The sequence below is a fragment of the Ctenopharyngodon idella genome, chromosome 21 (assembly GCF_019924925.1).
Source record: "Ctenopharyngodon idella isolate HZGC_01 chromosome 21, HZGC01, whole genome shotgun sequence".
Taxonomy (NCBI): Eukaryota; Metazoa; Chordata; class Actinopteri; order Cypriniformes; family Xenocyprididae; genus Ctenopharyngodon; species Ctenopharyngodon idella.
In genome coordinates, this window is record NC_067240.1 from 15,616,078 (window position 1) to 15,640,030 (window position 23,953).

Sequence of the window (23,953 nt, forward strand, 5' to 3'; positions counted from 1 at the left end):
TTGGTCTCAAATCAATCTGTTTCTTTGTAGACCCGAGGCAAATCTCCAGGACATAAAGCATCTCACTCAGATCGAGACTCCTGGCCTCCTACTTCAAGTAAGCACACATCCTAATCCCAAAACAGGGAATGACAGGACTAAGAGGAACAATGTGAATTTGACCGTTTAGTCACTGGCCTTTAAACAGCAATAAACCATTGTTCATGAGTCCTCACATATCAAAAATTACTGTTACTTACATGTTGTGGCATTACTGTCGGGTCTATATCTTTCTGTAAAAGTCTATTTGCAAAGCCTGTGTTTAAGTGTGACGGGTTTACCCAAGAATGATCCATAGTGAAATGTACCAAACAAACCATCCTCAACTGAGACATTCACATAGTTGAAGATAAACTGGCACATTCCTAACATTAGGATTCACTGAAAAGTAATTTCATTTTTAGTCCAGTGATTCTGTTGTAGTAATTATTCTATAACATGTGAGTGGGTGGGGCTAAAGCAATGATGCAGAAGTAGACGTTGATCTGACAGCACAGGCAGTCTTGTGCTGATGTATTCGTCTCTGTTACGTAATATTAAAAACCCAGAAGTACAAAATGAGTTGCTTTTCCAGCTTGCTTTCAATAAAAGCAGTTTTTGTGCTAACAGAAATTTTGAGCTCTGAATCTTAAAGTATGTTTTTATAGAACAATGACCTCTGATATGTCAAAAAATCAGGGAAGAATTTGCTGCATATTTAAAACACTACTAAATTGAATAATCTCCTCTGCTCACTTACAGAAATTGCTCATTCTCACAGCAGCCCTGCGCTAAACTCATCAGCATGCACCAAAGTCCTGTACTTTACTGACCGCTCACTCACGCCATTCATGTTCAACATCCCCAAGAGGTCAGTCAGACCCTTTGTTACACACATATTTGGCTTGAATGGGTCTTCAGCCTTAAATCACTAAAATACATTATACTTTAGGTATGAGCTATGAAATTGTGCATTGTCTTATGACGGCAGGTTGGGGGAGGTCACTTTGCGAGACTTCAAGGATGCCTTAGATCGGGAAGGCAATTATCGATACCATTTTAAAGCACTGGATCCAGAGTTTGGTACTGTGAAGGAAGAGGTAATGCCACATAATCAATCAACAGGATGTTTTCTCTCTATATTCAAGCATCTAAATCAGTGGTTCTCAACCAGGAGGCCTCAGCAAACTTTCTAAATAATCTATTAATCTAAATCTAAATAATATATTATTATTAATAATAACATAATTAGAATTAATATTATTAAAAATATTTGAGTAATTTTTATATAAATTATGTAAACTGAAATTATATTTCTTTTTCCTCGCAATGCATAATATTATTAACAGAATTATAACAATATATGTGATGTGATCTACGAAAACCCATCACATTGTGAAATTCAATATCAAGCTGGATTCGAGCCCTTTCCAAATCTGTTTTTACTTCTTTCATAGCTTGTCTGTAACAAACGTTATGGTTATCTGAAGTCAGCTGATCACTGTGATATTCAAGAACGGAATTTTGAGAAAAACAGCTTTAAATAACTGTCACCCCTCTTTTTCACATAGACATGAAAATGCACTATCCAAACATAAATGGTTGTAATTCAAGAATGCTTTGGAATATAGACCTAAGGTTGGTCTTGTGTTAAAGAAGACATTAGTCAGATTATTGTAGAAGTGAAATAAATTATGAAAGTGAAATAAAAAAAAAAAAATGTTTATGAAAATGTAAAAATATTATTGTTTATATTTTATAATAATACATTACAAAGCATGTTTTACTCTTAAACTGCAAGAAAATAAAAGCCAAAAATGTCAACATTCCAAATTTTAGGTTGAAATATTTAAAAAATGAGCTTTCAGTAAGATTTTGCTTGGGTGCAGTACCAAACCTTTTCACTAGATGACACCCAAGCTCCATATCTGACCATTTAAGGGCGCCTCCATTTATTTGAGTGATCTGAACAATATATTTTTAATATATTCCCTTCATTGCTCCGCCCCCCAAAATAACAAACACTCTATGCAACATGGGCAACTGCTAGCTGGCACACGTGACAGCTTGCGCAAATATGGATGAATCAGATTCAACAGTAATAGCAGCATATCTGTGAAACAGCCCAAACAAAAGTTACTCACTTATCGAGCAGAAACAAAGCAACCTCAGCGAGCATTTTCAGACCTTCCCGTCTCTCCAGCGCTGAAAAGCGGTAATATCTCAGCCATCTGACTTTTTTATAGTTTTCTACAAATATTCCACTTGTTGACTCTCTCTCTCGCCCCCTACTGCTGATTGGCTACAAGTGCATTTTGCTGCTCCGTGGATCAGTGTTGCCAATTGCGTTCAGTTGAAAGTAGCTTAAACTGGTCGCTAAATGTCACTAGATCACGTCAAACTGGCGAGTCCACTGATGTATATTAATATAAATATAGATCAGTGGGCAAGTCATGGAATCTAGATAAGGTTTGTCCAAGAAGTTGCTAGATTTGTCGCTAGTCCAATCCACGTTTAACTCGTTTCCACCGAGCGGTACAGTTCAGTACGGTACGCAATTTTTGCCGTTTCCATTGTCAGAAGTTGTGAATGGTACACTAATTCCAAACCGTATCATACCATTTTTTTGGGACCCTTCCGTTGGGGTACCAAGCACAATAGTACCGGTAACAGAAGGGTGGAGCTACACTCACTGCAGAACGTTGATTGGTTGACAAAGAATCGTCACTTGCGTGTGCTACACAGGTGAGTGACAACACAATACTGTTGCAACCCAATCTGTATTTTTTCGGCTGTTTTTCCTTGTGCAGCCTTCAGCCTTTGCTCAAACAAAGCTGCTGTATGTCCTCTATTGTTGTTTACTGTCACTTTCTTCTTCACACGAGAATGACATTGATTGCTACTTTCCATACATCACCCCTATCAAGTAAGGGTACTGTTGGTGGTGGAAACGCAAGCCGGATCAGGGTTTGCCATCCCGAATCGTACTGTACTGAACTGAACTGTACCGCTCGGTGGAAACCATTTGATTTTTCTCCTATTTACACAGCCAGGACTATGAAACTGCACACACACAGAACAGACATCTAACAAATATTCACAAAATTGTTTCTTTAGGTGTTTTTAACGCTGTTGAAAATATTTAAATTTTCAGCAGCGTTGCTCAGAAGTTGCTTACTGCACCTTTAAATTATCTATAGCAACATTTCCAGTTTCTGTTAAAAATATATTGTTTGACCAGTCAAAAAGGTTGAGAACCAATGATTTAAATAAATAACTAAATTTTAAATTAAAAGTTTACATATAATGAATAAACAGTAAGTAATGGAGATGAATGGATTCTCTCAGGTTTTCCTGGATGATGCTGTGGTGCCTGGCTGGGAAGGGAAAATTGTTGCCTGGGTAGAGGAGGATCATGGGCAAAGAGGGTACTGCATGCACCTATACAGCTGGCATCCACATCTGTCTCTAACCAGTTTAAGCTCACTCTCTCTTTCTTTCCTCCACAGGACCTAACATGAGTCAGCAAGAATAAAAGGAAATGGAGACATCTGTGCCAAAATGAAATAACATTGATTTGTAACTTAAGTGTACAGAGAATGGAATTCTCTTCAGTGCCCTAAGAAAGTCCCACCCACCTTTTTACTCTATCCTGCATGAGCTGAACAGGAGAATGACTCTGAAAGGACATGGAGGATCATCCTAAGGACCACCAGATGGTGAAAGTCCCATCTTGCGTCTTGTCCAGACCAGTAGTATTACACGCATAAAACTATAAAGAGGATGGGAGAAAAGCATTTCTGATCTCTTTTAAAGGTCTTGCCATTGAACAGACACCCATTCCAGCAAATACTTTACGGGCAGACATACTCTTCACTGTGATTAAAGGAGCCTTTTGTTTGTTATTGTAATGACACCTTGGATTTCTCAATTCACCTACTTTAAAGTAGGTTCTGCCAGAGTACTTTTTGTTTATTTCGTTTAACCAAAATTGAAACAATTTTGCTGTGGAAAGAGACAAGTAGGTAATCTTGACTGTCTAGAGTACTTGTGTGAATGTGTTGTGAATCTTAAGAAGGAATAGCAGTAAAAGTATGTGTGAAGTATAGAGCGGAAAGGAGTTTGAACCCTGTAGTTGCCACTCTGAGATTGTTTTGGTTTTTTTATCTTAGAGAAAGAGTGTCCCAAAAACATATGTTAGACACATTCTTTATAATGAAAAACTCTTCCAAGGACCAAAGTATTTTGTTTGTTAGATATAAGATCTTACAATATCATTCAGTATGTCTTTTTAAAGAGCCCTCTGTTAGTAACATTCAGACAGGCGATGAAGGCTTTTTTGTATGCATGTCTTTTGAGAGTCTGCACTGAAGATTTGACTGTATGGCATAAATGTGAGATTACTGTTCATGATTTTGTGGCTTTCAAATGCAATTTTAGGAAGTATAAGATGTGCCGTTCAACTGCACTAATTTGAGTTTACAGGAAAGTGCCTGGAATCTGCTACCAGAGAGAGGTGACCGGGTTTGCCTTTTGTATTTTTGTTTTGTTTTATATTTATGTAAATATGTTAATATCTCAGAGACAGAGCGAGGCATAGTGCCTTTATGCTGTATAAATGATGTCCTATAAATACTGAATAATATTTTAAAGATATGAAAATGTCCCCTTTGTTTAAAAAAAAAAGGCACATAATTACTCTCATCAGAGAAGCTTGTAGCTAACAAGAACCATCTTAACTCACAATGGGTGGTGAGACAAGCGGCTGTATGAATTATTGAAATTCTGCTTTTACCCTCCTGATTACTGCTGTTTGCATTGCTGGTTTAAGAAGATTGTTATTTGGTTTGCAAATAAACAGTTTGAAGCAGTATACACTATGTATGTGTTTTTATTAAAAAAAAAAAAATTAATTGTTTTAACCCCCTAATTCTACATTCAATGATATATCTATATCCTATTTATGTATATCTTTGTTGATATTTGGAATAATAGCACTCATACAAAACTCATATTAGCATATATAACATGATCATTTTACATTTTAATGACTAAAATAACCACAAATCAACTATTTCTGAGTGGACCATTAGACCATAATATCCATTACGTAAATAAAAACAGTTACATTCTGCTACCCCATGATCTCTTCTATTTGAGAATGTATAAAATATGAATTATTTGAAATGTTAGCGGTAATTTGCGTTGTTTTGGACATCTCTGAGGTAACTCAATAAAAGCGTCTCACCGCTCCGGGTCATTAGATGGCGCTCATTCACTTAATCAGTAACGCTCACTGCGAGCAAAACATCTCGCGAAGTAAACATTCACGTGTTGTTACGTTGGTACACACTACCTAGTCAACGAAATAGAGTGAAAATGCGGGTTAAAAAGAACAAAGAGAAGAAAAACATAATCGATGACCCTGTAAGGAATTTTGAGAAATGGAAAAAGAAGTACGATAAAACGAAAACCCGGATCAAACGAGTTCAAAAGCCCACTAGGAAGAAACGCGACTGGGAGGTGGAGAGAGAAAACATACAGAGACTGGTGAATAAATACTCGACGGTGAGATATATGATGCTGATATTTACAAGCATTTCTGACGTCTGTTGTTTGTTTCTAGGGGTTGCCACGTGTTTACTTACCTGTTATGCGGCTGTTGTGACATCTAGCTTGACAGACAGATCATTCACCGTGTAAACCGTTGACATTTAAGAGGAATGTTAACAAGCACAAATCTTACTAGTTCTTAGGATATTGTGTGACCCATCATGCTTCAAGTGATGGTTGTGTCTGGTCAGGAAGCCTGTCAGCTCAGGTCTTCACATAAACATGATACGTTTTTTTCAGAGGTCACTGTTTTCTTAGTCCCAGGACAGAACAGGCCACATAACTGATATAAAAGTTTAAGTAGAAAGAATTTGGATTCATTTGATTAAGCATGTTAAGTATTCAGACATGTTTAAGTGTTCTGCATCTTGCGTTTTATGTGCTGAATCTGATGCAGATCAGTTTATCAAATTACTGAGGTCCTGATATCATTCATTAGACACCCAATCCATCTTAAAACTTGCCACTTGATTTTCTTGTGACGGTTTTGACATGAGTAACTGTTTTCCTAGATCAATGCCAAAGAGGCTGTGAAGTTCTCTGATTTTCCACTCTCAAGAAAGACTCTAAACGGTGAGCAATCTTGTTTATTTGCATGCTTATAAGTTCATTTACATGTTCTTAACCTTAATAATCTTGATCATGTTATTAGGTCTTCTTGAGTGTCAGTACCGGCAGCCCACAGAGATTCAGAGGCAGACTATTGGCTTTGCTTTGCAAGGTAAAGATGTTCTTGGTGCTGCAAAGACGGGCTCTGGAAAGACTTTGGCCTTCCTCATCCCGGTAAGCAATACACCTCTGAGGTTTGTTGTAGTTTTAACTTAGTAAAATTATTCTTTCAAGAAGGTTGGTGTGTTAACATGGGTGTGATTGTATAATTTTTTTTGTTATTGTTGTTCTGCATTATATTTATATTAATGTTTATGTTATTTTAGTTTTATTTATTTATTTATTTGAAGAAAAATGTACACTACCAGTCAATAGATTTTTAAAATGTTCTTGAAAGAATTCTCTTGTGCTCACCAGGGCTGCATTTATTTGAACAAAAATACAGAAAAAAAAAATATTACAATTTAAAACACCCGTTTTCTGTTTATAGAACAAAAGTAGCAGACATGTTACTTACTTGTTCACATGACATTTTCTGATGAAAATTGTTATTTTGGTCATACTTCCAAGACGTAGAATCTGTGATTCCCAAGTACAGTATCCATATCGGTGTGGTGACTGACGGCAAACATTAGATTCATCCGCGCTGAGGAGCCGTGCCGATGCACAACCCACATAAAAATGATAATTCCGCAAATAACTTCAGGTTTCAAACAGAGATGGTGACAAAGAGGCAAAACTTACGGACTGCAGCTTTAAAGAACAGAGATGCACTGGATCATTTCCATAATGACCAATGCAGTCTACCTAGATCAGCGGAAATTAGCGTCTGGTTTGAGACATGCTTTTTTTGGGGCGTTAAATAATGGCGCAAATACCAGTAAATTGACTAGCGCAAACCTTAGTAAATTACCTTGCATGATTCATTTAAACACTCTCCTCCCATAAATTTTGCATTTAAAAAGGAAACTCTTAAAAATGCATATGCAATAAGGTCAGCCGCAAAAATAACTGTCCACGCGTTTTCAGCGCTAATTTTTCACTGCGTGTCTTTAGTAAATCCTGTCTGTAGTTTTTTTAACGCCAAAAGAGGGTTTGCACTGGTGCAAGCTTTTAGTAAATCTGGCCCTAAATGTCACTTTTGATCAATTTAATTAGTCCTTGCTGAAAAAAAATTAATTTCTTTTTTCTTCTTTTTTTTTTTTTTTTAAACTTACACCAATCTCTTGAATGGTAGTGTATCACGGTTTCCACAAAATTATTAAGCAGCACAACTGTTTTCAACATTGATATGAAGAAATGTTTCTTGAGCATCAAATCAGTATAATTAGAATGATTTCTGAAGGATCATGTGACACTGAAGACTGGAGTAATGATGCTGAAAATTCAGCTTTGCCATCACAGGAATAAATTACATTTTAAAATATATTACAGTTGTTTCACAATATTAGTGTTTTTACTGTACTTTTCATCAAATAAATAAATGCCTTGGTGAGCTTCTTGCAAAAACATAAAAAAAATTATGAATCATTCCAAACTTTTGACCTATAATATAATTGTAAACATATTATATTTATGTAAGTATGTAATGAACATTTTAGAGAAACATGAGCATGATAAAAGATGAGTCTTTTTTTATTTTAGTTAAATCTTTTTTTTTTTTTTATATTTCATCTGCAGTGCTACTCAGAATTCAAACCTAATTTGAATTCAAACCTAAACCAAAAGCCTCCCTAATACACTGTGACTGTCTGCAGGTTTTGGAGTGCTTGTATCGTGAACAGTGGACTGGGATGGACGGCCTCGGCGCTCTCATCATCTCTCCCACCCGAGAGCTGGCCTATCAGACCTTTGAGGTGTTGAGGAAGATCGGCAGGAACCATGAATTTTCTGCCGGCCTTATAATTGGTGGAAAGGTGTGATTTTTTTAGTTTTTAGAATGGTTCTTGCATGTTTTGTGTCTAGGTTTTTTATTGTGTAATAATTGGTTATTATTTGTCAATAACTGCAGGATCTGAAAGATGAATCAGAGAAGATCCATCGCACAAATATCATTATCTGCACCCCAGGACGTCTGCTGCAGCACATGGACGAGAATGCCACATTTCATGCTTCAAATCTGCACATGCTTGGTAAGATGATGTTTAGAAAGTGCTGTGAACACACTTCTGTTCAAAAGTTTGGGGTTGATAAGATTTTTTTTTTAATGTTTTTAAGGCTTATTCTCACCAAGGCTGCATTTATTTGCTCACATGATGCTTCAGAAATCATTCTAATATGCTGTTTTGGTGCTCAGAAAACATTTCACATTATTATCAATGTTGAAAACAGTTGTGCTGCTTAATGTTTTTTGTGGAAACCGTAATACACTTTTTTTAATGATTCTTTGATGAATACAAAGCTCAAAAGAACAGCATTTATTTGAAAAAAATCTTAAAAGTTTTGGCTGTCACAGAATCAATTGACTGCATCCTGACCCCAAACTTTTGTGGTGTACAGTATATGTGTGCAGGTCTTATTTTCATCCCATTATTTTCAATAACATGACACGCATCCTCTTCCACGGCAGTACTTGATGAAGCCGACAGGATTCTAGACATGGGTTTTGCTGAAACACTCAATGCCATTGTTGAAAACCTCCCGAAAACACGACAGACCCTTCTCTTCTCCGCCACTCAGACCAGGTCTGTCAAAGATCTGGCCAGACTGAGCCTGAAGAACCCAGAGTATGTGTGGGTCCATGAGCAGGCCAAGTTCAGGTAAGATCATGTTTTTATAGTGATTTGTGTTGGGCAGTTGGGTCACACAGCCTGCTCTTAATGTCAGTGGCTTTTTGACATCATAGACATGCAGATCTTGTACACTGATTTTCTCTGCAGTACTCCTGCAACTCTGGAACAGAACTATGTGGTGTGTGAGCTGCACCAGAAAGTCAACATGCTCTTCTCATTTATGAGGAGTCACCTTCAGAAGAAGATCATAGTCTTCTTTGCCTGCTGCAAAGAGGTAAGAGCTCAAACAATTTCTGTTCTGTAGTTCATCACAGTGTATGTTTTCAGAGAATACAGTGCAGTTTATTTCTGTGATGGCAAAGCTGAATTTTCAGCATCATTACTCCAGTCTTCAATGTCACATGATTAGGGATGCACGCTATTGGATTTTTGCCGATATCCGATATGCCGATATTTTTCAACTCATTTTGGACGCTTGCCTGATACTAATATATTTTCCTTTTGTTTGGAAACAGCACCAAGTCTCTCCTGTGTGGGGATTATAAACCAAATAATTTTCCATTTTGGTTAGTTTTGAGCAAAAACTTACTTGTTAGAACTAAAATATTAAAGATCTTTTTATAATGAGAGTTCATTTAAAGCTTTGAAACTAACAATAATAAAATCAATCACTGCTGGTTTTTTATCTTTCAGACAGATGCAGTTGTAACCTTAACATTTTGTTTGTGAATTTAACATTTGTAAATGGTTCACAGCAAAAGAGCTGTAAAAATTCTGAAAATCTTTTAGAGCTTCTTGGATTCAAGTTATTTTCATAATCTGTTTGAAAAAAATATATATTACACATTAATGAATAAAACTGTATATATACAATTATTTAATTTTCAAGTGTCGTGTTTGTGATTTTTTTTTTTTTTTTTTTTTTTTTTTTTTTTTTATATTCATCATTTAAACTATACCTTCTGACCTTTAAATTAAATCAGATTTGTGAATTTATGACATCATATTCATATACATTAAAATATAATTTATTTCTGTGATGAAAAGCTGAGTTTTCAGCATCATTACTCCAGTCTTCAGTGTCACATGATATCTTCAGAAATCATTCTGATATGCTGATTTGTTATCAATGTTGGAAACAGTTAATTGATCAATTATTTGACGAATAGTTAAAAAAGAACAGCTTTTATTTAAAATAGAAATTTTGTAACAATATACATTACTGTTCAGAAGTTTGTAGTAATTTTTTTCTTTCTTTTTTTTTTTGAAAGAAATTAATACTTTTACTCAGCAAAGATGTATTAAATTGATAAAAAGTGATGGTAAAGACTTCCTGAAAAAAGTATCACAGGTTCCATAAAATGTTAAGCAGCACAACTGTTTTCAACATTGATAATAACTGAGTATCAAATCAGCATATTAGAATGATTTCTGAAGGATCATGTGACACTGAAGACTGGAGTAAGGATGCTGAAAATTCAGCTTTGCATCACAGAAATAAATTATATTTTAAAGTATATTAAAATAGAAGCCCATTATTTTAAATTGTAATAATATTTCATAATATTACTGTTTTTTCTTTATTTTTAATCAAATAAATGCAGACTTGATGAGCATAAGAGACTTCTTTCAAAAACATTAAAAATAGTAATGAGTCCAAACTTTTGACTGGTACTGTATATAAATATATTTAAAACCAAAGTTAATACCAAATCTATTTCAGGTTTGTCATTATTAATACTAGTAGTGCAATTCTGTTATGTAATATAATTATGCATCTCTGTTAATAGTAGTGTTATTCTGTTAAAATGTATTGTTTTTTCTCTGTATGCGCAGGTTCAGTATCTGTTCCGGGTCTTCTGCCGGTTGCGTCCTGGTATCTCCGTTCTTGCTTTGCATGGGAAACAGCAGCAGATGAAGAGAGTGGAAGTTTACAATGACTTTGTCCGCAAGACCTCTGCAGTACTATTTGCCACAGATATCGCTGCCAGAGGACTTGGTAACATAAATTTTTCTGTGGACATCTGCCCATATTGGTATAAATGACTGAAACTAGTTCGGTCAATTTATTGTTTTAATTGACTACAAATCCCAGCAAATGTTTGTATTAATTAATCAGCATGTCCTGCAAAGAATTCAATTTGATTGACAGCCATATTTAAAAAACATTGTTTGTGGTCCCAGACTTCCCTGCAGTGAACTGGGTGCTGCAGTTCGACTGTCCTGAAGATGCGAACACATACATTCACAGAGTTGGCAGAACAGCCAGGTAACCCTGATACACTGTATTATAAACTGTTTTATTCTGTACTCACTGGTTACACTTTGAAACCTCATTGTGAAAATCTTAACAGGAATTTGCATTTGCACAAGAGTGTTTTTAGCTGTAACACTAGATGGCAGATTTGATCTGTTCCTCATCCCTTCCATATTCAGTACATATGAAATTTGAATTCTGCTCTTCGAATGTTTTATATGTGCTCTTACACTGGATTGCTCTTGCAACCACACTTGAATGTTTTTATAACCTCATTTCCTCAAATAAACAGTAGGTTTTCTGACACTGATGTCTTGTTACATAAATTCATATTCAGTCACTGTACAGATTTCTCTATTGACGCTGCCCATGATGGATTAATGGCAGCTCAACTATTGAGTTATTCCATTTTTGGGCTCTGGCTTGACTTGTTACAGTTTCACCTGGAGGGTAAAAGTATTAAGCACTGCAGTCTAGCTACAGAAATTGTAAGTTTCTCAACGCTTAGAGTGAGACGGCACACACCTGCCGTCCACACAAGCTGTCTATTTTCTTTGTGCTATACTTGTCTTTTCTGTGTGAAATCGATATCCTCAGTAACTCCCCTTTGTAGATCACCACCCTCAGCAGAAAGCTCATGAGCTTTAACACGAGCTCTCATAGAGCTGAGCGCTTAAAAAAAGAGAAACCTGTGCGAGAGGTCTGTATTGCAGCAGACCACCCAGTGTGACCTTAAAGGGATAGTGCACCTAAAAAAATAAAAAATCTGACATGATTTACTCCCCGTCATGCCATTCCAAACCTGAATGCTAATATTTGTTTTCTGTGGCAAAGAAAAGAGGACATGTTCGAGTGCACATTGAGTGAATTATTTGTTTTAACTCTCTATTTCTCTGTAGGTATAAGGAAGGAGGTGAGGCGCTTCTGGTCCTGTTGCCCTCGGAGGAAAAGGGCATGATTGAACAGCTTCAAGAGAAAAAAGTTCCCATTAACAAAATCCAGTGAGTGCATCTCTTCTTTCCTGTGTGATTGCGCAGTGAAAATAAGAGGGGTTTGGAAATGTTTATTTTTGTCTGTGCTTTAGTGTGTGAAATGTGGCCTGATTCTTCTCTGGATTCTGGTTCATCAGCATTTTGCAGAAACTGTATGCATGGTCTTTGTGAAGAATGGAGGAAGTCACGTGCATGCTGAGAATAAAAGATGACAGCTTAATGCATGTGATCATTATGATCACTGATGTCTGCTGTGAGAATGCTACTGCAGTCGCAGTCTCCATGGGCCTGAGTTTGTTTGCTATTAGTCAGTGTTACCGTTACTGTGCTCAGTATCTGTATTTAAAGTGTGCTTTTAGGGGTGTGCGATATGTATCGTCTGCGATAACATCGTGATTGTTGTTTTAACGATATGCGATCTGAAATTATCGAGTATGTCCCTCACTTTACAAAAACACAGAGAGTTGCACACATACACTACGTGCTGTAGTTTAGTAGGTTAGACTAGTGTGTGCACGCTTTCACTGCGTGGCAGGGCCGTTTCTAGCCTTTTTGGCACCCTAGGCGAGATTTCTAACACCCCCCCCCGGCTCCACCCTCCCAACACCATATTACGTATGTCCCTCATCAGTAAAAAGCAAAGCAAAACACGAGTCATCTATTTTTGTGAGTGAATTCTACTAGCTCTCTGCGTGTTATATGTTTACAAACATATTTATAAGAACCCATGCATGAAAAAAAAAAAGATTAATCATATATTTCAGAGCAAATTAACTCTTATTAAGCTAGTTAAAATTGTATTCAAGATAAGGGGGTAAAAGTACATCTGTATGTCTTTTTATATTTGTATCATTTAATATAGTTAATCAATATCACATTTTCTCCAAATATCAGCATGATTACAAATGTGATATTGATTTTACACAACAGTTCAATAAACAAGAAGTTAATATTTAGTGACTTACATTTCAGACACAATATTGCCTGTTTTCGCTCTATTTCGCCAATGAAAATAGTTCCAAACAAAGCCACAGGACTGATTTGTGTCTCTTGTCAACAAACGGCGGTGAATGAACGAATCTTTTGAATTAATGATTCAATGACTCACTCATTAAAACGGTCAAATGCTTTGTTCCTGAATGAATCAACCGATTGAATGAATCGGTTGATACTCAATGACTCACTCATTAACATTGATTTGCTGCCACCTACTGGCAGGTTTTAATTTAACATTTAAAGTATCTTTTTATTCTTTAAATAATTTCAAAATATCAGTATTCAACATTTTATGTTTAAAACTTTCAAAACATTTTATGCATTTGTAACTGCAGTTAAAATGCATTTGTCAGCTATGAGCTGCATTAAACAGTGTGTGTAAATACATTTAAATGGCACTTCAGATGCAGATCCTGTGTTTCCTCTGCATTGCAAAGATTAATTTGTTGATTCTGATTTCATTTGATTGGTAACAACCCTATTGTGTCTTATTGTTCTAACTGAATTTGTTTGAAGGTAAGAATTTGACACAAAAGATGAGGCATACATTTAATTAGGTTAAAAATGGCTTTATAAAGGTAAAAATGCCCTTAAAAATGTAAAAATCTATTTAAACTTATTGAAAAAGATAATTTTTCAAATCACTGCTGTGAACTAACCACCGCACAAAATATGAAGAATATCAAAAACTTTAAGAGTCAGCTGCCCACAGCAGCCCAAAACCTGCCAAGGTACCAACACAATAAACACACTCAGCAAAATATCGTCTAATTATCGTTATCGAGAAAATCCCAGAAAATATTGAGATATCATTTTCTGTCAATATCGCACACCCCTATGTGCTTTTACCTTTATTCATTTACATGTATTCTGTTATCAGACACTTTTATCTGAAGCAAATTATGTCATATTCAGCAATATAAAAAAAAAAAACACTTCAATTTTCACGTGTTTCTGACAACCTCTGAATGCGGTTTCGGTGATCCAATCACAAATATATATCGGACCGTTTACACCTGTCTTGACCACAGATGGTAATACCAGCTGTAAACAAGGTCAATTGTGTTAATCATTTGTTTTAATTCATTCTCAGGGTGAATCCAGAGAAGTTGGTGTCGGTTCAGCAGAAGCTGGAGGCCTTTCTGGCACAGGAGATAGACCAGAAGGAGCGGGCGCAGAGGGTGAGGCCAGAGAGGAGTCCTGACTTCCTGTGCAGTCTGTCACACCTTGTTTTGAACACTGGATGTTGATGTTATACTGTAGAGCAGAGCCATGCTTTTAGGATAATCTGATTGTCTGCCTCACGCTGTGGGCTGAGCTTTGTGAGGCTCGTTATAGAGAGATGAACAGCCTGAAATATAATCGGGCAAATTGCTGCCATGAAACGCCTGCTTGTGCACTCTCGCTAATGTGTTTATCAGGGATAAGTTTTCAGATTTTATCCTCCGTAATACCTCTTCTCTTTTTTCCCTCCTCTCATCTGCAGTGTTTCGTGTCCTACCTCCGCTCAGTCTATCTGATGAAGAACAAAGATGTCTTTGATGTTTTCCAGCTCAAACTCCAAGAATATGCCATGTGAGTGGATGCTGTGAAGTAATGCCCAGCACCAGCGGCCCTCTGTGTGAATGTGTTTGTGTGTGGCATGTGTGTCCACTTTGAACACACTCATGAGTACTTAAAATGATGTGTCATTGTTATACGATGAAATCCTCCCAAAAGAAACCATAACCATCTGTTCTGAAAACAGAGACTGTTTAATACATCTTTCATAATTCATCATAGTAGTTAGTGTCTCTATTCTCGGCCCACATTTTCCTGTCCAAAACTCTCTAAAATTATCTGTCACTATGTATTCATAGTCATATTTATGATTATATTTGAACAGTTTCTTTTGGTTGTTTTTAGTATATTTCAGTATATTTTAAGATGCAATGCAGTTTTTAGTAGTTCAGGTAGGTTGGTTACTTTCTTTTAAAACAGCTTGTAACTTTTAATTTTTAAAAATCATTTTATGTTTTATATAATATACATGTTTTTTTATAAAGTTTTTGTTTTGGCCACAACTGACTGTATTTATAAAAAGTGGCAAAAGAACTAAAGTAGAAGATTGTTCAAGTTCATTTTTGTGTGATCTCATCACTGTAAGGTCACTGGGTTTGGCAGTGGCGCCACGGGTCCGGTTCCTCATTAAGGCCCAGCAGCAAAAGAGTGGAGCGGCGCAGGACGACAGCGGTACTGCAGAACACGAGCCTGAAGATGAGCTGGAGAGTTTCAAAGCCAAACTCAAAGGACGGCAACCTGAGTCTCAGTCCTCACAGTCTGAGGAAGAAGACGACGAAGAGGAGGAAGGGGATGATGATGATGATGATGAAGAGGAGGAGACATTAAAGCCTGCAGCTCTGCTATGTGGCTTTAATGAAGAGGAGGACGATGACCAGAACGATCTGGACCTTCTGACTGTCAAACGTAAAGATGTGTTCAATATCAATGAAGAGAGCGAAGACGATGAGGTAAATAAACAACACACATCTGGTGTCATTACAGTTATTCCACATTTCTGATGGTCCTCGCTATGCGCACAGGCATTTTTAGCAGTAAAGGGTCCCATTTCAATATAAATTTCATGGCTGTGTACTTGATTTTATGCACCTGCTAGTAAAAATAGTGACAGAAATAGCTAAAACTTTTAATTAGAAGGAAATATACACATACTTTCGGCCATGTGATGTAGTAGTCACATTTTGCCATGCATAAAAATCGCAATAGACTATTGTACCTTAACAGGACGTTCCTGTATGCATCTATGATAGCATGATGCAGGACTTTAACGGAGAATACTGAATCACAAATAGTCTGTAATAAAAGTTTAAATACAAAATATAGCTGCAAGCAGTGATGATGGGCCCAAGCCCCGGCGCCACTGCCACCCCGGAGGCTTTAGGGAGACTGTGCTCAACAGGAAATATGCGTTTCAACTGGGTAAATGTAAAAGGATTATGTAAAGACATGAGACTCTTCCTGTTTCACTTTTTTTACATTATTTATATCCAATATCCGTTCACAATTTAGCATCTTCAGTGTCTTGTCATCATGATGAAAAAGTTTGGTATGAATCATATAAACCCCCTAGGAGTAGTAGTTTAAAACTCAGAGCCTGATTTTTCAAAAAATCCACATTCAAACAAAAATATTTGACTTCCTGTTGGTCAGAGCTAATGACTGTAAATTAGAAAGTTGTTCAGCTTGATGAGATAAGTATGTGTACCGTTTGGTGACTGTAGGTAAAACTAACCCCCCCACTTTTGTCAAAAGGTGGTGCTATAGAGCCCCTTCTCCCCACCCATTTCTAAGGCTTTGTCCATGTCTACTGGACATCTCTGATGTGTGTTTCGAGTTTCATGCAATTTGAAGCATGCTAAGAGTCTCAAAGACACCCAAAAACAATATTAAAGTTTGACATGTTGCCATGGCAATGGTATTTAAGATATCAAGAATCCTTTCATAGGTCTACATCTGCCGTGTTTTGACATTATAGTGATGAAGTTTGAAGCTACCCGGATAAAAATAAGAGGACGATTTCAAAGCATTTTGAAAGTGACATACTTCCTGCTGTCAGTTGGTGGCGCTGTGACTTTGACTCACAATAATCACATCCATGTGATTGGTCTCCTACAACGAACACACAGCTAAAGTTTCATAAAAATCAATCAATGTATGCAGAAGTTATAACACACTTCCTGATTTCCTTTTTTCTCCATAAATTTGTTGCCTCGCCATGGCCAAACCGTTCAAGATATCAAAAATCCACTCGCAATTTAGCATCATCAATGTCTTGACTTCATGCTGACCAAGTTTGATGGCGATCGGATGAACATTTTCCAAACAACCCATTATAGCTGATTTCCTGTTGGGCTGACGTGTAACTTGGAGCACAAAAGTTTTTAGGCCTGATGAGGTCTTCATGTGTACCGAGTTTCATACATATACGTGCAAGTGTGTTTGATATATGGACCAAGTTTTTGGACCAATACAAATTACACACTTCAGCTAATACCTGAATATTCTAATGAGTCCATGACTCTAAGGGTCCTATTTTAACGATCTAAGCGCATGGTCTAAAGTGCACGGCGCAAGTGCACTTAAGTGCACAGTTGCGCTCGTGGCGGATTCACTATTTACATGGCGGAATTTGCGTGTGGAAAAATGTAACGCTTCTCTAGTGAGAAAACAGATCTGCTCGTGCTCGAGGTTAAAGCGCGCGAGCAGACCATATATGGGACAAGCCGGATTCCACCAAAGCATTTCTATCTTTATGCACACAATAATAACCTTTTACATTGTAATCCTTTTTATATACAGGTGCTGGTCATATAATTAGAATATCAAAAGAAAGTTGATTTATTTCACTAATTCCATTCAAAAACTGAAACTTGTATATTATATTCATTCATTACACACAGACTGATATATTTCAAATGTTTATTTCTTTTAATTTTGATGATTATAACTGACAACTAAGGAAAATCCCAAATTCAGTATCTCAGAAAATTAGAATATTGTGAAAAGGTTCAATATTGAAGACACCTGGTGCCACACTCTAATCAGCTAATTAACTCAAAACACCTGCAAAGGCCTTTAAATGGTCTCTCAGTCTAGTTCTGTAGGCTACACAATGATGGGGAAGACTGCTGACTTGACAGTTGTCCAAAAGACGACCAGTGACACCTTGCACAAGGAGGGCAAGACACAAAAGGTCATTGCAAAAGAGGCTGGCTGTTCACAGAGCTCTGTGTCCAAGCACATTAATAGAAAGGCGAAGGGAAGGAAAAGATGTGGTAGAAAAAAGTGTACAAGAAATAGGGATAACTGCACCCTGGAGAGGATTGTGAAACAAAACCCATTCAAAAATGTGGGGGAGATTCACAAAGAGTGGACTGCAGCTGGAGTCAGTGCTTCAAGAACCACTACGCACAGACATATGCAAGACATGGGTTTCAGCTGTCGCATTCCTTGTGTCAAGTCACTCTTGAACAACAGACAGCGTCAGAAGCGTCTCACCTGGGCTAAAGACAAAAAGGACTGGACTGCTGCTGAGAGGTCCAAAGTTATGTTCTCTGATGAAAGTAAATTTTGCATTTCCTTTGGAAATCAGGGTCCCAGAGTCTGGAGGAACAGAGGAGAGGCACACAATCCACGTTGCTTGAGGTCCAGTGTAAAGTTTCCACAGTCAGTGATGGTTTGAGATGCCATGTCATCTGCTGGTGTTGGTCCACTGTGTTTTCTGAGGTCCAAGGTCAACGCAGCCGTATACCAGGAAGTTTTAGAGCACTTCATGCTTCCTGCTGCTGACCAACTTTATGGAGATGCAGATTTCATTTTCCAACAGGATTTGGCACCTGCACACAGTGCCAAAGCTACCAGTACCTGGTTTAAGGACCATGGTATCCCTGTTCTTAATTGGCCAGCAAACTCGCCTGACCTTAACCCCATAGAAAATCTATGGGGTATTGTGAAGAGGAAGATGTGATATGCCAGACCCAACAATGCAGAAGAGCTGAAGGCCACTATCAGAGCAACCTGGGCTCTTATGACACCTGAGCAGTGCCACAGACTGATCGACTCCATGCCACGCCGCATTGCTGCAGTAATTCAGGCAAAAGGAGCCCCAACTAAGTATTGAGTGCTGTACATGCTCATACTTTTCATGTTCATACTTTTCAGTTGGCCAAGATTTCTAAAAATCCTTTCTTTGTATTGGTCTTAAGTAATATTCTAATTTTCTAAGATACTGAATTTGGGATTTTCCCTAGTTGTCAGTTATAATCATCAAAATTAAAAGAAATAAACATTTGAAATATATCAGTTTGTGTGTAATGAATGAATATAAAATACAAGTTTCACTTTTTGAATGGAATTAGTGAAATAAATCAACTTTTTGATGATATTCTAATTATATGACCAGCACCTGTATATATATTTGGCAGCATTGTTTGGCAGCTTGGCACTTTTTCACAGTCATTTTGAATCAGCTATTGTGACCCATTGCACTGTGATTCAGGAGGGCTACTATTCAAGTTCTGTGCACTTTCCTTTCAAAGCATGTTGTTTCAGTAGGCCTGCAGATATCAGGACGTGCTAAATTATGTAACACTTCTCTCAGTATACCTCCGAGACACAGTTAGCATGACTCCTGTGCAGACCTGGCAAGTTTATGAGAGACGCGGACCTGTGAGTCATGTCAAAATTGCCTGATTTGTCTTGAGGCTTTTACGTTGTTACAAAACATTTCTCTTATAAATAAATGCTGTTATTTATGCTTTCCATTCTTCTATTCATCCTGAAAAAAAAAGTATTACAATTTCTACAAAAATATTAAGCAGTTGAACTGTTTTCAACATTAATAATAATAATAGTAGGTAATGTGTTTTGAGCAACAAAATAGCATGTTAGAATAATTTCTGAAGGATCATGTGACACTACAAAATATCTTAAAGTAGAAAACATTTATTTTAATTTGTAATAATATTTCACAGTTTTGTTTTTACTGTATTTTTGACTGAAGAAATGCAGCCTTGGTGAGCAGAACGGACTTAAACATCTTAAATTAAAAATCTTACCGACCACAAATGTTTGAACGGTACTGTGGCATATAAACACACCAACATTTTTATCATGCCCTAAACAGTTAAAATAATTAAATAATTAACAAATGCAACAACTAGACTGCATAATATAATAAAATATGGACATAAACAATATTTAGATTTCTAAAGACACTTTACATCTATTCAATAATTTACTCATCTGTCACAATCAAATGTCTTTGAATTATCATCTTTTGGTAGTTTTTTTTCTTTTCTTTTTTTTTTTTCCAGTGATTCGCAATATATTGAGTAATCAGGACCAAGTAAATGATTTGATTTTAATTTTTATAGATACATAATTGTGTCAAACAGTGTCAAAATGTGATGTGATCAGGCTAAATTCTGCTACGGTTTAAGTGGCACACAACCGTTGAAGTGCAGATGAGCAAGATCCTTTTTTTCGAGTTTGCAGAGGATTTAAGTGGAAAGTGGTTTTCTTCAAGATCTGAACCTTTTCACATCTCATCAGCACTCAACTTTAATGACTGCAAAGGAGAAAGTAATAGTGTGGAGCGGTGTTGGGTGTCAATGTCCTGGTTGAATGAAGGGATCGAATTAACTGCTTTCTGAGCTCCTTTATGAATTCTCAATTTCAGTAGGTTTTATCTTGGCTCCAGGGAGTTTAAAATGACAGTTTTTATGATTACATCCAGTTATGTAAAACATGTTTTTTCTTTCTTTAGGGTACAGATGCTAATGCCAAGAATAAGAAACTAAAAGAGACCAAATTCAAAGATGCAAAGAAAATACTGAAAAGAAACTTAAAGGTCAACACTAAGAAGGTCTTCACTGAGGAGGGAGAGGTTTGTATTACCAGAACTCATATATTAATGAGGGTCATAAAAAGCAGTGTAAATGAACTGTGATATATGTGTGCAGGAGCTGCAGCAGTGGCCTCCGCTGCAGAGGACCATGGTACCAGATGAAGAGGATGACGAAGAGGTGTCTGGCATTAACGTGGAAGCAGCCAAAGAGCGGCTTCGCAAAGAAGACCAGGCGTTTGACAAGATTGAGTACCGTCGTAAAGTCCAGGAGAAACACAGGGTGAGATCAACTGTACCATCATATTTTCCATCCTTCTGGTTCATGCCAAGTCCATGTGGCTCCTTCTTAAATAAAATGATACAGAGAATCCTTTTGATTCATTGTGTTCAGCTCCAGGTGTTCAGATTAAAGTAATATTGAAGGAGCTGAGGGCAATGGGCAATCGAAAACACACTCTGGCCCTGTGGCTGGTGCTTTCGCATGTTCGGGCAGATCGAAAATAACTGAGATGCCTGTGCAGGCAGCATGGCTTCAAGCTCCAGGCATCGGTGTTTGAGATTGGGCCTCTGACTTATTACTGTAGTTCTGAGTATTGGACAAGCTTTTAAAGGATTGCTCTCCGGCAAAATCACACCATTTGCAGAGTGTTTTCTCATTAAGAGTCAAGTGTTGTGAAGTACATCCCTAGTTTATGTCTGATGTAGTTTTCAGTTTATTTGTTTTTATTTTTAAATCGATCGCTGGGAGTGTGTAGCTCAATGAGAAAGCACAGAAATAATGGGATCTATTTCTATAACTGGACACAGATGAGGACTGTTCTGGTGGCATTTCCCCATTCCAGTTAAAGTTTAAAGTTATTTTATTTTATTTTTATTTTTTTTTGCTGTTTTCCACATTTATTTATACTGGTAGTGGAGAGAGGACAGGAATTGATGGGCAGAAGATTTCAACTTGCAGCACTAACTTGAACACCACGAATCAATGTCTGCTAACCACTAAAATTTTCGGTTTCCTAAAATAATAATAATTAAATAAAAAACAAATAATTAATTAAATCATAAAAATGTTAAATAAATATTTTAAAAATAAAATCAATTAAAATTAATTTTGAGAAAGTAAAATGTTTGTCATTTGAAAAAAAATTAAGTAATTTTTCAAATAAAAACAAGTCAAATAAAACTCTTACTAAAAAGATTAAATATTTTATTTGTTTACCTGCATGTCATGTAACCATTAACCTAAATCAGAGAACCGTACATATGCAAACGTGTTGTTGAATTACCCAAATGTTAACTTAAAATCTCAGAGGGTACTTCAAGTAAATATTTTGTTTTCAAAAGTAACTTTGCAACTATATGTCAACTAACTCTGAGTATTAGTAGACTGTTAGTTTAGGGTTATTAGAAGTTGATATGTACTTGCAAAGTCACTTATAGTCAGTAGAATGTCAGATATTAGGCAAACGGTCTACTAATACTCTAATGGCTGATAGTTGACATGTAGTTGTTAGTACAATGTCTAAAGTGGACTATTGAAATAAAGTGTTACCAATATTTTATGTTAAAGAGCTTTGACTGACAAAGACGTTTGGCAATTCCTGCACTAGGCCATGGCTCTCTTTAACTAAATGAATCATCCATTGAAAAAAAAAAAAATATATATATATATATATATATATATATATAATAAATAATTAAAGTCAGAGTGAAATAGGGATGTGCCCAAAAGCCAAATACTGTGTTCAGAAAGGAAATAACGCATTCTATGGAGCCCCTAAAAGGAAATGGTGATGTAAAAAAATGTGATGGGAAGAAAAATATATTTCAATACGTTTGCGTGTTCTCGCAGTTATATAGTTAGGTAATTAATTTGCGGGCATCAGGGAGCCGCTATCAATATGCGGGGTATTGAAATCGTTTTTGAATGCGCGCTTGCTATTTACTTTCACTCAAATTCACAATCACGCCTTTCCAAATTCGGATTTAGGCTTCAGGCACATCCCTAGTGTGAAATAAGATGTAATGCCATTTATTTTTGTTGGCACATGTCATTTCAATGATTATAAAACGGTTAGTTCCTGCCCTTGATTCTGATTGGTCAATAGTTGGTTTTATTCATGATAAAACACGGTTATGACCGCTTCACCTAACTGTTCTGTGTATCACTACACAACACCCTTAGCAACCACTCTTAGCAACGTAAACTGTATGTTCTCAATTGATATTGTTCATTGAAGCTTACTGTATTATGTAGAAGAGTATTGTGAGAAAGAGATCGAGAGAGCGAGTTTATTAACTGCATTCAGATTTAGCATTTTCCTTCAGGTCAGTCCTATGTTCATAATAAAAATCTTTTTAAATGTCTGATGTATTATCTTGTCCTTTTAACAGTTCAGGGGTTTTCCTGTGACTGACAGGCTAGTCAAAGCATTTGTCAGTTGCGTCTTGTTCCATGTTCACAATTCAGTATTTTCAATGTAAAAGTCTTCGCTACTGACAGACACACTCATAAAGACAGTCTTTGCTGCCATCTAATGACGTAATAATGTAACTTCTGTTGCTGTTCACGGTCAGGGACTATTTTTTCCGGCGGAAGGAAGACTTCTAGTGAGAGTTTACTTCATGAAAGTTGCATTGATACATATTTTTGGCTTTAATATTTGTATTGTGTGATAACCATTTTATAAAAGCAATAAGGTACTCGAGGCTAGTGCTGTATCATGAATAAGACTTATTCACAATACAGCACAGCCTCTCGTACCTTATTGCTTACATAAAACATTTTTTGCATAATATCTAATACAACTTTCCTTTTCTTCTGACATCACTTGCACTTAATGTTACATGACAAGTAGCCAAACAGCTATTTAGCCAATGTTTTGGCAAAATCTCTTTCAGGTCAGGCTGTATTCACAATTGATGAAATGCAACTTTTTTTGTCTTGTATCCTATTTCGCCAAACAATTAAAATGGCTTGCAAACTCAGTTCACATTGACTTTAATTAGCCTTGAATATTAAAATATGAGAATATTTGGCCCTGGTTTAACATTTTCTGTGTTAACCCAGGATAGTACATTTTATGTCTTTCACTTCTCAGCCAAGCAAAAACTAAATAAAAGCATGCTGGTGCCAGTCTCTCCTGCCAATTTCTCCTACCAGTGCTGTCAAGTGCTGACATGCAGTCTAGCATACACTAAAAACTTTTCTTTTCTTTTTCTCTGAAAGATACGAGGCAGAAGACATTGTCGTGTGTCTGTGAAAGTTCCTGTGAAAAGCCTAACCATCCTAATCCATTTAGATTTGGTGCTGTCATAGACTTTGAGAGGC

General features: G+C 36.6%; 2 protein-coding genes across 2 annotated transcripts in view; both read left to right on the forward strand.

Annotated features, from left to right (window-relative positions):
* Positions 1-4,891, forward strand: part of dixdc1b (DIX domain containing 1b) — a 32,597-nt gene extending 27,706 nt beyond the window's left edge. The window contains exons 17-21 of the mRNA XM_051878311.1: positions 31-97; positions 781-889; positions 1,010-1,118; positions 3,367-3,446; positions 3,528-4,891. Coding sequence (XP_051734271.1) covers positions 31-97; positions 781-889; positions 1,010-1,118; positions 3,367-3,446; positions 3,528-3,534 — 372 coding nt within the window. The 3' untranslated portion in view covers positions 3,535-4,891. The remainder of the gene's footprint in view (positions 1-30; positions 98-780; positions 890-1,009; positions 1,119-3,366; positions 3,447-3,527) is intronic.
* Positions 4,892-5,311: 420 nt separating this feature from the next.
* ddx10 (DEAD (Asp-Glu-Ala-Asp) box polypeptide 10) overlaps positions 5,312-23,953 on the forward strand; it is a 30,110-nt gene continuing 11,468 nt past the window's right edge. Inside the window, exons 1-15 of the mRNA XM_051878140.1 lie at positions 5,312-5,586; positions 6,144-6,204; positions 6,284-6,414; positions 7,998-8,156; positions 8,252-8,372; positions 8,810-8,999; positions 9,120-9,246; positions 10,809-10,971; positions 11,157-11,241; positions 12,129-12,230; positions 14,311-14,398; positions 14,704-14,792; positions 15,364-15,727; positions 20,545-20,664; positions 20,741-20,905. Of these exons, the coding sequence (XP_051734100.1) occupies positions 5,398-5,586; positions 6,144-6,204; positions 6,284-6,414; positions 7,998-8,156; positions 8,252-8,372; positions 8,810-8,999; positions 9,120-9,246; positions 10,809-10,971; positions 11,157-11,241; positions 12,129-12,230; positions 14,311-14,398; positions 14,704-14,792; positions 15,364-15,727; positions 20,545-20,664; positions 20,741-20,905 (2,154 nt within the window). The 5' untranslated portion in view covers positions 5,312-5,397. The remainder of the gene's footprint in view (positions 5,587-6,143; positions 6,205-6,283; positions 6,415-7,997; positions 8,157-8,251; positions 8,373-8,809; positions 9,000-9,119; positions 9,247-10,808; positions 10,972-11,156; positions 11,242-12,128; positions 12,231-14,310; positions 14,399-14,703; positions 14,793-15,363; positions 15,728-20,544; positions 20,665-20,740; positions 20,906-23,953) is intronic.